Raw genomic sequence first — 14,854 nt, forward strand, 5'->3', positions numbered from 1 at the left:
TATATATGGGAGCACAGTATACACCGGGGTCCGGGCTGATATACATAGGAGCACAGTATACACCGGGGTCCGGGCTGATATACATAGGAGCACAGTATACACCGGGGTCCGGCTGATATACATAGGAGCACAGTATACACCGGGGTCCGGGCTGATATACATAGGAGCACAGTATACACCGGGGTCCGGCTGCCCTCAGCACCGCACACACAGCCCGCTCGCCCCGCACTCCCGTCCACACACGCTGAATACGGACCGGGCACAGGAGCCGCAGGCAGTGAGCATCAGGACAGCTATACGGCGCCCTGCTCCCCAGCCCTCAGGGGGGCGTGTCTGTCCCGACGCCCCAGTCCTCTGACGTCATCTCACTCCCTCGCTGTGGCTGTAACAGTATGACGCGCGGTTAGCACATGGGAGCCCCGCCCCCTTCTCAGAAGCCCCGCCTCTTGGTGGTTGCGTTCTGGAGCCGCTGGACGGAGTTGTGGAGCGGTGGCCGGGAGCGAGGACAGGGGAGCGGGACACGCCGTGACGTGATTGGTGTGTGGCGGCGGCTGTGTCCGGGATGAGCAGTACGGGGCGCTGATCCCCCGCCAGGAGTAGAGAGCACTCTGCGGAAGTCCCGGTGCTGTGCGGGGAGGGGGACTGCTGTGCCCCGGGGCTCTTCCCTCTACTTAGTGCTGCAGCAGGAAGAAGTCCCCGGACGCCGCAGCCACATGGGGGGGAAAGTTGTTGCTGTGACTGTGTGACCTGTGGAGCGGGAGCATGTGAGCGCGGAGCCCGGGGCAGGTGTGACACCGGGACTGGACGAGCTGTGTGCCGCCACCGGGGAACATGAAGCTGAGCCGGCAGATCACGGTGCTGGGCAGCGCGGTCTTCTGTGTAGTCATCTTCTCCTTGTATCTCATGCTGGACCGGGGGCAGCTCGACCAACCGAAGAGCCCGCGCAGGGAGGGCGCCTTCCCGAAGGTGAGACATCCCGGGGCAGGTGAGGGGGCACGGCGGGGCAGGTGGGGGGCACAGCGGGCAGTCTGGCACTTCTACAGTCCTGAGCTCCCAGGATATGGGACCATCTAACCAGGACTGTGAGGGTGTCACCAGTGTCTGCTCTAACCAGGACTGTGAGGGTGTCACCAGTGTCTGCTCTAACCAGGACTGTGAGGGTGTCACCAGTGTCTGCTCTAACCAGGACTGTGAGGGTGTCACCAGTGTCTCCTCTAACCAGGACTGTGAGGGTGTCACCAGTGCCTCCACTAACCAGGACTGTGAGGGTGTCACCAGTGCCTCCACTAACCAGGACTGTGAGGGTGTCACCAGTGCCTCCACTAACCAGGACTGTGAGGGTGTCACCAGTGCCTCCACTAACCAGGACTGTGAGGGTGTCACCAGTGCCTCCACTAACCAGGACTGTGAGGGTGTCACCAGTGCCTCCACTAACCAGGACTGTGAGGGTGTCACCAGTGTCTCCTCTAACCAGGACTGTGAGGGTGTCACCAGTGCCTCCACTAACCAGGACTGTGAGGGTGTCACCAGTGCCTCCACTAACCAGGACTGTGAGGGTGTCACCAGTGCCTCCACTAACCAGGACTGTGAGGGTGTCACCAGTGCCTCCACTAACCAGGACTGTGAGGGTGTCACCAGTGTCTCCTCTAACCAGGACTGTGAGGGTGTCACCAGTGCCTCCACTAACCAGGACTGTGAGGGTGTCACCAGTGTCTCCTCTAACCAGGACTGTGAGGGTGTCACCAGTGTCTCCTCTAACCAGGACTGTGAGGGTGTCACCAGTGTCTCCACTAACCAGGACTGTGAGGGTGTCACCAGTGTCTGCTCTAACCAGGACTGTGAGGGTGTCACCAGTGTCTGCTCTAACCAGGACTCCTGGAGGTGTAACCAATATATATGTGTGTGTATGTGTATATATACATATATATTTATTGGCATATCAAACTACTAGGACCCCTGCAGAACCTAATAGCAGGTGTCTAGATTGGTGGTCCTCCTATAGGTTGACCCCCTAAGGCTTATGTGACGTCATATGGTCTTTTATATTAATACATTGAACACTAAGGATGAAATCAGAATGTGTTGTGTGTTTTATATATATATATATATATATATATATATATATATATATATATATATATACATTCTCTTGTCTTTGTCTCCCATGGTGCATCTGGTAGAGCTCCCAGGTACTGTAGATGGTGCCTGGCAGCTGTTGTAGTCTCAGCCCAGGGTGTGTAGAGGTCACTGACAGCATGGCAGACTATACCCCTAAGACGTCTAGAGGTAGTTGCCCCCACCGCACGCTCCGGCACTTGGAGGAGAGTCCATGCACAGTGCACTTTAGTATCTGTAGTTACTTGTGACCCTCAGACTGGATCTTTCTCTCTTTCATCTCTTGTTGGTATTTTTCACTTAAAGCAAACACATGTAGTAAAGAGCTTCTTAAAGAGAACCTTTCACCATAAAGCTATGTTCCCACTACGTACAATGTTCATTGTTGTAAAACCACGGCTGGAACGTGTGATCATTAACGTTAAAGGGATTATCCAGCAAAAATCTTTTTCTTTCAGATGAACTGGTTTCAGAAAGTTATACAGATTTGTAATTTACTTCTGTTTAAAAATCTCAAGTCTTCCAATACTCATCAGCTGCTAGATGTCCTGTTTGAAGTGGTGTATCCTTTTCTGACACAGTGCTCTCTGCTGCCACCTCTGTCTGAGACAGGAACTGTCCGGAGACGGGGAGGTTTTCTATGGGGATTTGCTGCTGCTCTGGACAGTTCCTGACTGGGACAGAGATGGCAGCAGAGAGCACTGTGTCAGACTGGAAAGGAAACATTTCCTGCAGGACATACAGCAGTTGACAAGTACGGGAAGACTTGAGCTTTTTAAATAGAAGTAAATTACAAATCTATATAACTTTTTTGAAACCGATTGATTTGGAAGAAAGACTTTCTCTCGATAACTCCTTTATTTTCCGGCGGTAGTTTTACAACAACGGATGTAGTTTAATGATCTACAATTGTTGGTGCATAGTGGGAACACAGGCTAATAATGCAGTCCATAGAGCTGGAGGAGCAGAGCCATATATAGTTTGGTTAGAAAAAAAACTCCGTTCAACAAGTTATATTGAATATTTTCCATGCTCAGGATTCCAGTGGGAGGGCTCTAATGATTGGCAGCCTTCCCTGTATGCATCTGCTTATAGATGTTAATCAAAGATTAGCTCCACCTACTGGACACTTGGACCCAGAATGGGCAGGTATTGTAATCAGTAAGGGTCTTATTCCACGGGCCAATAGGGGCCCGATCAATAATGTAAACGAACGCCGATCTGCTGGATTGGCCCTCGTTTACTGGGCCTATTACACAGCCTCATAATCGTTTAGCGAGGGCTGCAGGGACATTGTTACTGATGTCCTTGCAGCCCTTGTCACCATACTTTACCTTGCAGGTCTTCTCCTGCGCTCCTTCTTCCTCCTGGTCCCGCGAGCAGCAGCAGCAGCTTTGGTGCGGCCTGTCTTAGCTGACAGACCGCTCAGCCAATTGGTTGAGCGGTCTGTCAGCTAAGACAGGCCGCACCAAAGCTGCTGCGGAGGAGCGCAGGAGAAGCCCTGCAACATGCTTAGGTAAAGCATGGTACTTGGGGAATCGTCTGTCGCCCGCCGTGTATCACTATTCCACACAGCGATGCGCGGTTGGTGCCAATGATTTTAGGTTTAAACCTAAAAAAAACAATCAGCCGATGACCCGATCATCAGCTGATTGTTGTCTCTATTCCATGAAGCGATAATCGGGCGATAATCGCTCCATGGAATAGGCCCCTAAGTGTTATACAAAATCTTCTACTAGCAGCTCTAAGGAGGGGTGATCAGTGAGTCTGTATGTTGTAGGGGTAGACTGGTCAGTGTAACATGTTGTTTTTGTGCAGACTCCTTTTCCCCTTTCTTCGTCTGCTTGATGGGAAGGTGTGCGTGTGTTTGTTTGTGTGGGGGGATTGTTAGACGCTTTACTAACTTGAATTCTCTTAAAGTGAAGTTTTTGCGTCAATTCACTGATCTGTCATACTTGTAGAACAGGGGTAGGGAACCTTGGCTATTCAGCTGTTGCAAAACTACAACTCCCACTATGCCTGGACAGCCTGTCCAGGCATGGTGGGAGTTGTAGTTTTGCAACAGCTGAAGAGCCAAGGTTCCCTACCCCTGCTGTAGAATAAACTGGGTTACTGGTATAATCCCCTCCCAAATATCCATCCGATGAACCCCTCCTGCTCTAGAACTCGCTGCTGGCAGATGAGATGGCTGTCCGTACATACTGGGAGTTGTAGTTCTGTAACAGCTGGACAGCCACACGAGCACTGGGATCTTCTTCTCCTGGAGTAGATCAGCAGAGGGCTGCAAACCAACACGGCTGGGTAGAATCTAGTGTTCAGTGTTGTAGTGCAGGACGATTTGTTTGTTTGTATGCTTTCTCCTCCTGTTGTTTATGGTCACTTTTCCAAATGTTTAGATTCCGCTACTAGATTTGCTGCTGGAGTAAGTTGATTTCTTCTAGATCTTTTCTTGCCACAACATGTTGTTGGTGTAGCGTCTCCTAATGCCGGCACTCCAGGGTAGCGTCTCCTAATGCCGGCACTCCAGGGTAGCACATGCTATATTTGTTGTCCTGGCACTTGCCCTGTTGAGGAATATGGTTTTTACTTGCCCAATGCCAGTCATATGTGTAATTCCTCTAACTTTGTTTGATGGCGTCTCCTACATGCCCCCAAGTCTTGTACTTTTCATGCCAGAGAACCGGTATAACTCTTCCCTAACGCATCCAATCTTTAAACTTTTCCTAAGTTGTAATGGACTCCAGAGAAGAAGTGTGTGTGTGTGTGTGTGTGTGTGTGTGTGTGTGTGTGTGTGTGTGTGTGTGTGTGTGGGGTCTTTCCCTATGTCGCAGACAGCCTTTAAGGTCGCTTGGTTTTGATATTTGGTGCTCGGGTACAATCACTGCCGCTCAGTGCTGATCCTTGTTAGAAGTGTTCCGCTCTATTGTAGTATAAGCAGAATTCTCCCCGCTCAAAGCTCATTTACGTTTGGTCGAGTCTTGTGGTTTGCAGCCATTATCTGTAAGGAGAGGGGATTTAAGGATTGCTATTGATTTAGTAAGAGTCTGTTGTAGTATGCGGATGATGGGCATTCCCTACCAGCTTTAGTGTAAGCCTGTCAGCCAAAAAGAGCAGCAGATCTTCCAAGAAGGAGGATGATTCCATATAACAGAGTGCTACATCTTCATCTCTGTCATTTATGGCAACTGTGAGACGTGTGTGTGTGATGGAATACCACCCCCAAAAATTATTGTATCCAATGACAAGAACATTGAAGGGTTGGAATCTTAGGAGTTCACTCACCTGATGAAGTTTTATTTTAACCTCAATGCTAAGGACCAGGATCATCCTCCTCTTGGAGGTGGTTGAGGTATTGACTTCTATAGGAAATTTTTGGTTGTGTCTTATAAGTTATTCTATGGATTTGCTTAAAGGGGGGGGTGTCTTAAAAGGGTTCCCCCCCCCCCCAAAAAAAAAAATAAATAATTTTTTTGCATTAATACGTTGCCCACCCGTAGCTTTCCATCTTTCCAATATCAATTTATTACAGATTCTGCACAGTTTTGCTGTTATCTAGGTGCATTTACCCCCACCAAATGCACAGAATCATGAAAACGCAATCCACTTGACACCGCTTCCTGCTCCTGACCCCCACCCTCTGTGTCAGATCACTTGTCGTCTTCAATGGGCTGGGTTAGCACTTCTAACCCTGCTCACTGAAGTGAGAGAGGACACTGTCTCCCTCTGTGACAGCAGCACGTCCCCCCCTCCCTCTGCATAACCCACACCCCACCACGGCACCCTGCCCGGCGCTCACCCGCACTGTGGCCCCGGCGCTCATCCGCGGCACCCCCCCGCACTCTCTACTCTGCCATGTTGCCTCCTAACTCTGCTATCTCACTGCCGCAACTATCTCACTACCTCTGCTATCTCGCTGCTGCAACTCTGCTATGTCACTACCTCAACTGCTATATCCTGTGGATATCAGCTCTGCTACAATATGGACCAATCAGGAAGAAGCTCTGCATAATGGGAGATGTAGTTTTCTGGCCGGCGCTATGTTGGATATAGTTGGGCTTTAAGAAAAACTTGTAACTGTGGAATGGCAGCCGCTAGAAAGATGGGAGACGTTCAAAATACTCAGGGGGACTTGGTGAGTAAGAGCAGCTAGGTTTGGGAGCATTTTATTTTTTTAGCTCTTGGGGGGGGGGGGGGGGGGAATACCCCTTTTAAGCTTAATGCACAGCCGTCAAGGTAAACTACTATGCTGTCCCAGTTGTCCCCTTTGCTGGTGTTGGATTAGGGAATGGAAACAAATGTTGCTGATATGATAGACGTCCCTGGGTGCAGACCTTCCAGACCTTCACACTATTGGACTCCTTTAGTACTGGACAACTTTCCTGCTGCTGTATAGGTACATGTTGTGAGCTCACTGCACACAGCGGTGTAAAGTATAATCCTCAAAGCCAGACATAGCCTGCGTGTATAAAATGTTTTACAATCCTGCTGGCGCTGTGTTTAATGTCCTCCCAGCATAGGCTGCCGAGCCTGAGCTGTCCATCACCCTGCAGCAAGTCCCATCAGGACCGAGCATTGAAAACATTACAGACAACACAACAGTGACGTGTAGAGAGTTATTGAGGATTTTATTACTTCACATCTACTGTTGTTCATCTTTTATTGTACCGTTATACAACGTTATGATAGACTCCATCACGATGATGGAAACATTGGTAAAACCAGACAGACCCTATTGTAAGTTATGTCTGCCTGATCTGCATAAAAGTAACTTTGTAACTTCTTTATATCACTTACCCTCTATTGGTCCTGAGCTGTAGCTTTTATTGTATCCCAGAGCTGCATTCACAGTTCTGCTTATTGTCATTAGAAACCATTGCCAAGTCTGTCAGTCACATTGTGAAGCTAAAGCCCCTATTCCACGGGTCGTTTAAAGGAGCAATATCGTTCGTATTCGGCCGATATCGGCCGCTACGAACGATATTCGTCCCGTGGAATAGAGTGCAACGATCAGCTGACATAGTTCATGTCGGCTGATCGTTGCAGTCGCTTGTTTTTCAACATGTTGAAAAACAAGCGACTGATATAGCAGCGATCTGCTGCCGTCGCTCCGTTGAATAGGAGCATCGGCAGCAGACGCTGCTATATCCTATGGGCTGCCCGGACGATCAGCGATCCCCCGGGCAGCCCCCCCCCCGCAGATCCCCGCCACCCCCTCCCGCACTCACCCGCTCGCTGCAGCCGCGTTGAATAGCGGAGGCAGCGAGCGGGGAACGAGGAGCAAACGAGCGCTAATAGCGCTCGTTTGCTCCTCCAAACGACTCGTGGAATAGGGGCATTAGGATTCACACCTCACACCCCTTACATGCAGGACAGGGCACAGACTTCACTAAAAGGACCCCAATGCACCTGTGGCGAAGGCTCAATTTGTGGTGTGAACTAAAGGGGTTATCCAGCGCTACAAAAAAAAAAAACATGGCCACTTTCCCCCTACTGTTGTCTCCAGTTTGGGTGGGCTTTTGAAACTCAGTTCCATTGAAGTAAATGGAGCTTAATTGCAAACTGCAGCTTAATTGCAAACTGCACCTGAACTGAAGACAACAGTAGGGGGAAAAGTGGCCATGTTTTTGCAGCGCTGGATAACCCCTTAAGCCTCAGGTGACCCCTTATAATGGTTTCTTGTTTAAAGACTCTTCATCTTAAATTGCCACAAAAACTTTGTAAATGTTTTGTCTTCAAGGAATGCTGGGAGATTCCAGCACTAAAGCTCACAGACCAGTTAAAGGGGTTATCCAGTGCTTCAAAAACATGGCAGTTTTCTTTCAGAGACAACACCACTCTTGTCTCCAGGTCAGGTGCGGTTTGCCATTACACTCCATTCACTTCAATGGAACTGAGCATCAAAACCCCCCGGCCAAGCTGGAGACAAGAGTGGGGCTGTCTCTGGAAGAAAGTGTCCATGTTTTTGTAGCCCTGGATAACCCCTATAAAGGGCAACTTTTTTTTTTTCTCACGTCAACTGGTGTCAGAAAGTTAAAGGGGTACTCCGGCAAAAAATCTGTTTCTTTCAAATCAACTGGTTTCAGAAAGTATATAGATTTGTAATTTGCTATTTTAAAAAAAATCTTCTCATCCCCAAAGTCTTCCTGTACTTATCAGCTGCTGTATGTACTGCAAGAAGTGGTGTTTTCTTTCCAGTCTGACACAGTGCTCTCTGCTGCCACCTTAGGAACTGTCCATAGCAGCAGCAAATACCCATAGAAAACCTCTCCTGCTCTGGACAGTTTCTGCCATGGACAGAGGTGGCAGCAGAGAGCACTGTGTCAGACTGAAAAGAACACACCACTTCCTGCAGGACATACAGTAGCTGATGAGTACCGGAAGAATTGTAATTCTTAATAAGATAATTATCTATATAACTTTCCGACACCAGTTGATTGAAAGGAAACCATTTTCACCATAGTACCCCTTTTAAAGAAATTTGTAATTTACTTCTATTTAGGAATATCAATTCTTCCAGTACTTATCAGCTGCTGTATGTTCTGCAGAAAGTGGTGTACGCTTTACACAGTGCTCTCTGCTTCCACCTCACCCCTGTCCTAGACAGGAACTGTCCAGAGCAGGAGAGGTTTTCTATGGGATTTGCTACTGCTCTGGAAAGGTCCTGACATGGACAGAGGTGGCAGCAGAGAGCACTGTCAGACTGGACATAAAACAACATTTCTTGCAGGACACACAGCAGCTGATAAGTACTGGAAGACTTGAGACTTTTAAATAGAAGTAAATAACAAATCTGTATAACTTTGACACCAGTTGGTATGTAAGAAAATAACTTTCGCAAGTGTTCCCCCTTTAAGCGTACTCTTGCATACTTTGATTGGATTTGCCGCTTTAAGCATATGTAACATGCATCCATAGATCCCAGGTTCCAGTGGCTAGCTGTGATCACCAGCATGTGGCGGCTTATACTGCTGTTATGCAGGCTGGACGGGACTGGGCACCCTCCAGCCTTCAGAAAGGTGTAGGCCCTAGGGACGGCACTAGCCTCTGTCATCTGACATCTGTAACCTCTACGGTGGACATGCCATAAATGTCTCTGATAAGATCCATACAAGTGATGTGATGCAACGTATTTACAGAGAACTCAACTCAAGGTTTATTTGCAAAGTGGTGGTCAAAGGTGGATATGACTGCATCTCCCTCCCCTCTGGACCTGCGGCTGCAATGTCAGTGTTACAGCAAATTATATAGGTGGCGTGCCAAGTGTATACTAAGGTTCTGCCTAAAACATTCTGCATATACCACCAGTACTTTCATGCTGTATGATAATGTGTATCTCCAATAGGGAAGATCCCAGATAGTGCATTAAAGGGATGTTCTCACCTGGACATGTATTACATACATACCTGGTAGATGCTGGTCCCACCACTAGGGGCAGACATCCCTCCTCATCTGTGTTACGCTGTTTATGTAACTTACATTGCTGTTAATGGGAGTTGCATAAATATTGTAACACACTGAGCTCTGCTGTTTCTATACAGTGGTCCCTCGGTTCTCGAACTCAATTGGTTCAGGAAGGCAGTCTGAGAACCGAGCAGTGTCTTTCCTTAGGAAATAATGTAAATGTGTTTAATTAGTTCCAGTACCCACCAATAATTTCCTACAGTACCCATACATTACATTGTATAGTGCCCAGTTTAATCTCTATAGTACATTACATAACATCACTATACTGTACAGTACATTACAAAGCATCACTATACTGTACAGTACATTACAGAGCATCACTATACTGTACAGTACATTACAGAGCATCACTATATACTGTACAGGACATTATACAAAAGAAACTTTCAACAAAACCAGCAATTATTGTACAGTAGTCACTAATTCCTCATTATTCCTTTACTGTTTAGGTTCCCCTCCCCACCCCAGCACTGTAACAGATGGGAGATGGTGGTGCACTGATTGTACTACTACTGTACTGTATATGCACTCCAGCAGTCTTATACAGTACTGTACTGTATGTGAAGCCTCACCACTGCTAAACTCATCAGGTACAACCCACCATCCACGCTCGCAAAAACGTTCAGATACAGAGTTCATCAAGACTGGGGACCCTAAAAGTGTTTGAGAACCAAAGCAAACTTTCCTTGAAAATACAGTTTGAGTTCTGAGCAGTTCGAGAACCGAGGTACCACTGTATCTCAGAAGTTATTGAAACAACATGGCGCTGGTTATGTCCCTCCTATTACATAACCAGTATAATACGGCTAGTAGGGCTGTTTTGCTTTCCAACTACTTGGGAATCCTCAGTCTTGAGTCCTGTGGTTATTTAGTGCATGTCCACTATCCCTCCAATACATCTGTATACTTGCTGTGTACGCCTCCCGCTGTATGTGTGCCAAGCATCAATGCATAACATGTGATCAGGGTGTTACTGGCCGCACCATCAGAGTAGATCAGCCTTAGACATTGTATGGTAATCTGGTAGCATGCCTGGGATCTGTCTGGCTGCGTTGTTCACCTCCCTGTCATGTTCTGATCGTATCTCATTCCTCTTATTCTTCTCGGTGATCGCTGTGACTGCTGTCTGGCAGCTGTAAACTGGCAAAACTGGATCTTCTAAGTTTAGACGTGGTACAAGATATAGACTGCATACAAACCTGTATGGGGTCACATGCTCTGCTGCTCAGCAGGTCTCTATGTACAGTATATGCAGTGCAAATAAAGTGAGTTTTACTACTGCTATGATTATACTTAACCCTTTAAGGATCGGGGCAATTTTGATTTTTGCGATTTTGTTTTTTTGCGATTTCCTTGTGCATAAAAGGCCATAGCAGTTGCATTTTTTTCACCTAGAAACCCACATAAGCCCTTATTTTTTGCGCCACTAATTGTACTTTGCAATGACAGGCTGAATTTTTGCATAAAGTACACTGCAAAAGCAGGAAAAAATTCAATGTGGTGAAATTGAAAAAAAACCCACATTTTGTGTTTTTAGTGGATATGTGTTTTTACACCGTTCGCCCTGGGGTAAAACTGACTTGTTATATATGTTCCACAAGTCGTTACGATTAAAACGATATATAACATGTATAACTTTTCTTGTATCTGATGGCCTGTAAAAAATTAAAACCATTGTTTACAAATATACGTTCCTTAAAATCGCTCCATTCCCAGGCTTATAGCGCTTTTATCCTTTGGTCTATGGGGCTGTGTCAGGTGTCATTTTTTGCGCCATGACATGTTCTTTCTATCGGTACCTTGATTGCGCATATACGATTTTTTGATTGCTTTTTATTAACATTTTTCTGGATTTGATGCGACCTAAAATGCGCAATTTTGCACTTTGGGATTTTTTAGCGCTCACGGAGTTTACCGTACGAGATCAGGAATGTGATTAATACGGGCGATTACGCACGCGACGATACCAAACATGTTTGTTTATTTATTTACTTTTATTAATAACCTGGGAAAAGTTGGGTGATTCAGACTTTTATTAGGGGAGGGGGCTTTTTATTAATAATGACACTTTTTTTTTTTTACTTTTACACTTATACTAGAAGCCCCCCCAGGGGACTTCTAGTATATACACTGTGATCTCTCATTGAGATCTCTGCTGCATAGATATGCTGCAGAGATCCATGAGATAGGCACTCGTTTACTTCCGGCTGCTGCAGCCGGAAGTAAACGAGTGCCAAGCAGGGGACGGCGCCATCTTGGAGCGGTCCCCGGCCGGCTTCAGAAACGGAGATCGCTCCTCCGGGAGGAGCGATCTCCCCACTAGACACCAGGGATGACGCTGCAAACTGTAATCGGATGCAGCTGTCAACTTTGACAGCTGCATCCGATTACTGTATTAGCGGGCACGGCAATCGGACCGTGCCCGCTAATACCTGCGGTCCCGGGCTACAAGTGGCTCCCGGGACCGCCGCGGTTCAGAGCGCGGCCCGCTCTGAACGTCCTTACCGACCGCAGGGCGTAAATATACGCCCGCGGTCGTTAAAGGGTTAAAGTGACTTTGTACCCACAAACTGCCCGCAACCACAACCCCCCCCCCCCCCCAAACCGCTTGTATCAGCTGCTTTTAATCCACAATCTGTCCTGGGGTCTGTTCGTCAGGTGATGCAGTTATTGCCCTAAAAATACTTTTTAAACTTGCAGCCCTGTGTCAAATTGGCGTGGCCTAGAGTGTGTGTGTGCGCCCTAGGATTGCGACACTCCTCCGTCATCACTCTTCTCATCATTAGGAATGCCTCTGGCAGGATTTTTCCTATCCCTCACATGTAAGAACACTGCACATATGTTGGGTCGTTAAGGCACCTGTGCAGTGTTCACACGAATCCTGCCCAGGGCTTTTCTAATAATGACGAGGGACGGAGAGGCGGTGCAAGGCTTGGGCATACACACACTCTAGACCACGCCAATTTAAAAGTATTTTTTCCGGACAATAACTGCATCACCTGCCGAACAGACCTCAAGACAGATCTTGGATTAAAAGCAGCTATCCGAAGGTACAAGTGGTTTGGGGGGGGGGGGGGGGGGTCGGTCAGATTGTGGGTACAGTCGCTTTAAAAATTGTAAATATTTGTGGAGATTCAGATTTCCTTTGGTTCCTATAAGGCCGGTATCTTTAGAAAGGTTTTTACTGTACTTTGCACTATACATATAGTTGTAGGACAGTGTATTACTTGCTACAAGCGAGCAGGATTGTGGAAGCAGTCACTCAAGCAGAATAGAGAAGTTGAGATGGGTTTACAGCCGTTGAGCCAGGACGCTTCCTTGCCTAGTGGACACCTGGTATATGGCATGTAAGGGATTAAACCTTCCCAATAATGCCAGAAGTATCATCTGCATCTTTAACATGTTTAGAGTCCCTGTCACTTTAAAGAAGGCTTTGACATGTCCTAGAGTCATGTCTAAGGTTTTGAACAGATGGGCCAGATACAGCTTGCATACATCAGGGAGAAGGGACAAATCTACCCCTTTTCCATGGCATATGCCAGGGGGTGCATGTTAGTAAATGTCCCCCTCTGTCTTGCTAAAGGAGACAGTTTTCATAGACTCTATGTAAAGTCTGTACTAGATGCCCCCCAGCCACGCTGTAAACAAACTGTAAGGGGGAAGTGTATCAACGTATAACTTTCAAGTGCAAAAATGTAAAAAAAAATCCTACATAATAAAGCAACATAAAAAGGTATATATGAAACCAGGTCCTCTCCTGGTGCAAAAACTGAGAAGTGGCCAACATGGCATGAACTGGAGAAATGTAGAGAATATGCCTTAATAAATGTTGTGGGAAAAAAACACGCTGCAAAAACTTGTATAAGTCTAAAGATGAGCGCAAACACGTTGACATATATGCCCCTTAGTGTTTTGGGTGGTGGTAAAACTAGTGACAGATTCTCTATGAGGGTATGTTCACTTGTACCGAGTTTGGACTAGATTTCACACAGCAACATACATTGTGATACTTTGTTCTATTACTGTCTATGGGTCTACATTCATTGATGTAGCCCCTGCCCCCCTTAACCCACCAGCTGCCGGGCTAATACAGTACCTGCCCACGCTCCTGTCAATGTACCGTGTTGTATCAGGTAATGTTTGGCTTTACCATCATGTGACGGAGTTTAGAGCAGATTTGTTAGCGAGTATTTGTTTTTGTGACCTTGGTAAATGTTGCTCGATAAAGTCTTCCTGGGAACTGGAGGCTGTGGAAAATTCTTGTTGTAGAGTTTAGCAGTGTGTTTCCTGTGTCTGACGGGACTAATATTCAGCCCATGTCCCGTACATTATCCTTAAATAATGCAAATGGCACAGGAAACTGTCAAATTCTATGGCCTAGCCTTGAGTTTGTGATGTTTCAGTGACTACAGACATTACACATTATGTGTGGACAAGAGCCTCTGAGACATGATTGTATTGGCATAGTGACATGTTCTTGGACTAAGGGTATGTTCCTAATACAGAAAATGCATGGAAAGTGGAGGCCACGCGGCAGATTCCGCTTGAAGTTCCCCCTGTCCCATTGACTCAATGATCTTCCTAAACTCAGTCTGCCGTTTGCCAAAAGAATTGACATGTCTGATGGCAGATTGGGCTTAAAGGACAACTCCCACAAAAATTTTTTTTTGCTCATTTAACACACATTACAAAGTTATATAACTTTGTAATGTGGTTAAATACCCGGCCTGGCCCCCTTCCCCCACTTTCGGACCCCGACCCCCCCACCCCGGAAGTTAAGGAATGTATACATTACCTATTACGATCGTCACGGTCCTCTTCTCCGGGGCGGCATCTGGTGACGACGACGTCAGAGCCGAGGGGCGGTCCGGGTCTTCTTCCTCCTCGGCGTCTTCATGCAAAGTTAATGGGGATGAAAAGGCTGCTGGTGCACATGCGCACCAGCAGCCTTTTCATTGGCTGGAGCGCATCACATGGCTTCCAGCTTGCTCAGCCCTGATTGGCTGAGCTTGCTGGAAGCCATGTGATGCGCTCCAGCCAATGAAAAGGCTGCCGGTGCGCAAGCGCACTGGCAGCCTTTTCCATCCCCTGGACCCGGAAGTTGGAGACATCGCTGGATGGCGGACGGCGGGCGAATCGAGTGGCGATCGTCACCGGAGAGATGGTGAGTATGGTGTCTGTGTGTGTCTGTGTTTTTTTTTTTTTTTTGGGGTCCCGCGGGAGTTGTCCTTTAAGAATATCATTGTGTCTATAGGACAGACAAAACTTCAAGCGC

The 14,854-nt window shown here is 47.2% G+C and overlaps 1 protein-coding gene across 1 annotated transcript in view; it reads left to right on the top strand.

Moving 5' to 3' along the window:
* The first annotated feature begins 431 nt into the window (after positions 1 to 431).
* Positions 432 to 14,854, top strand: part of MAN2A1 (mannosidase alpha class 2A member 1) — a 123,256-nt gene continuing 108,833 nt past the window's right edge. Inside the window, exon 1 of the mRNA XM_069962977.1 lies at positions 432 to 966. Coding sequence (XP_069819078.1) covers positions 832 to 966 — 135 coding nt within the window. The 5' untranslated portion in view covers positions 432 to 831. The remainder of the gene's footprint in view (positions 967 to 14,854) is intronic.

The sequence above is a fragment of the Dendropsophus ebraccatus genome, chromosome 3 (genome assembly GCF_027789765.1).
Source record: "Dendropsophus ebraccatus isolate aDenEbr1 chromosome 3, aDenEbr1.pat, whole genome shotgun sequence".
Lineage (NCBI taxonomy): Eukaryota > Metazoa > Chordata > Amphibia > Anura > Hylidae > Dendropsophus > Dendropsophus ebraccatus.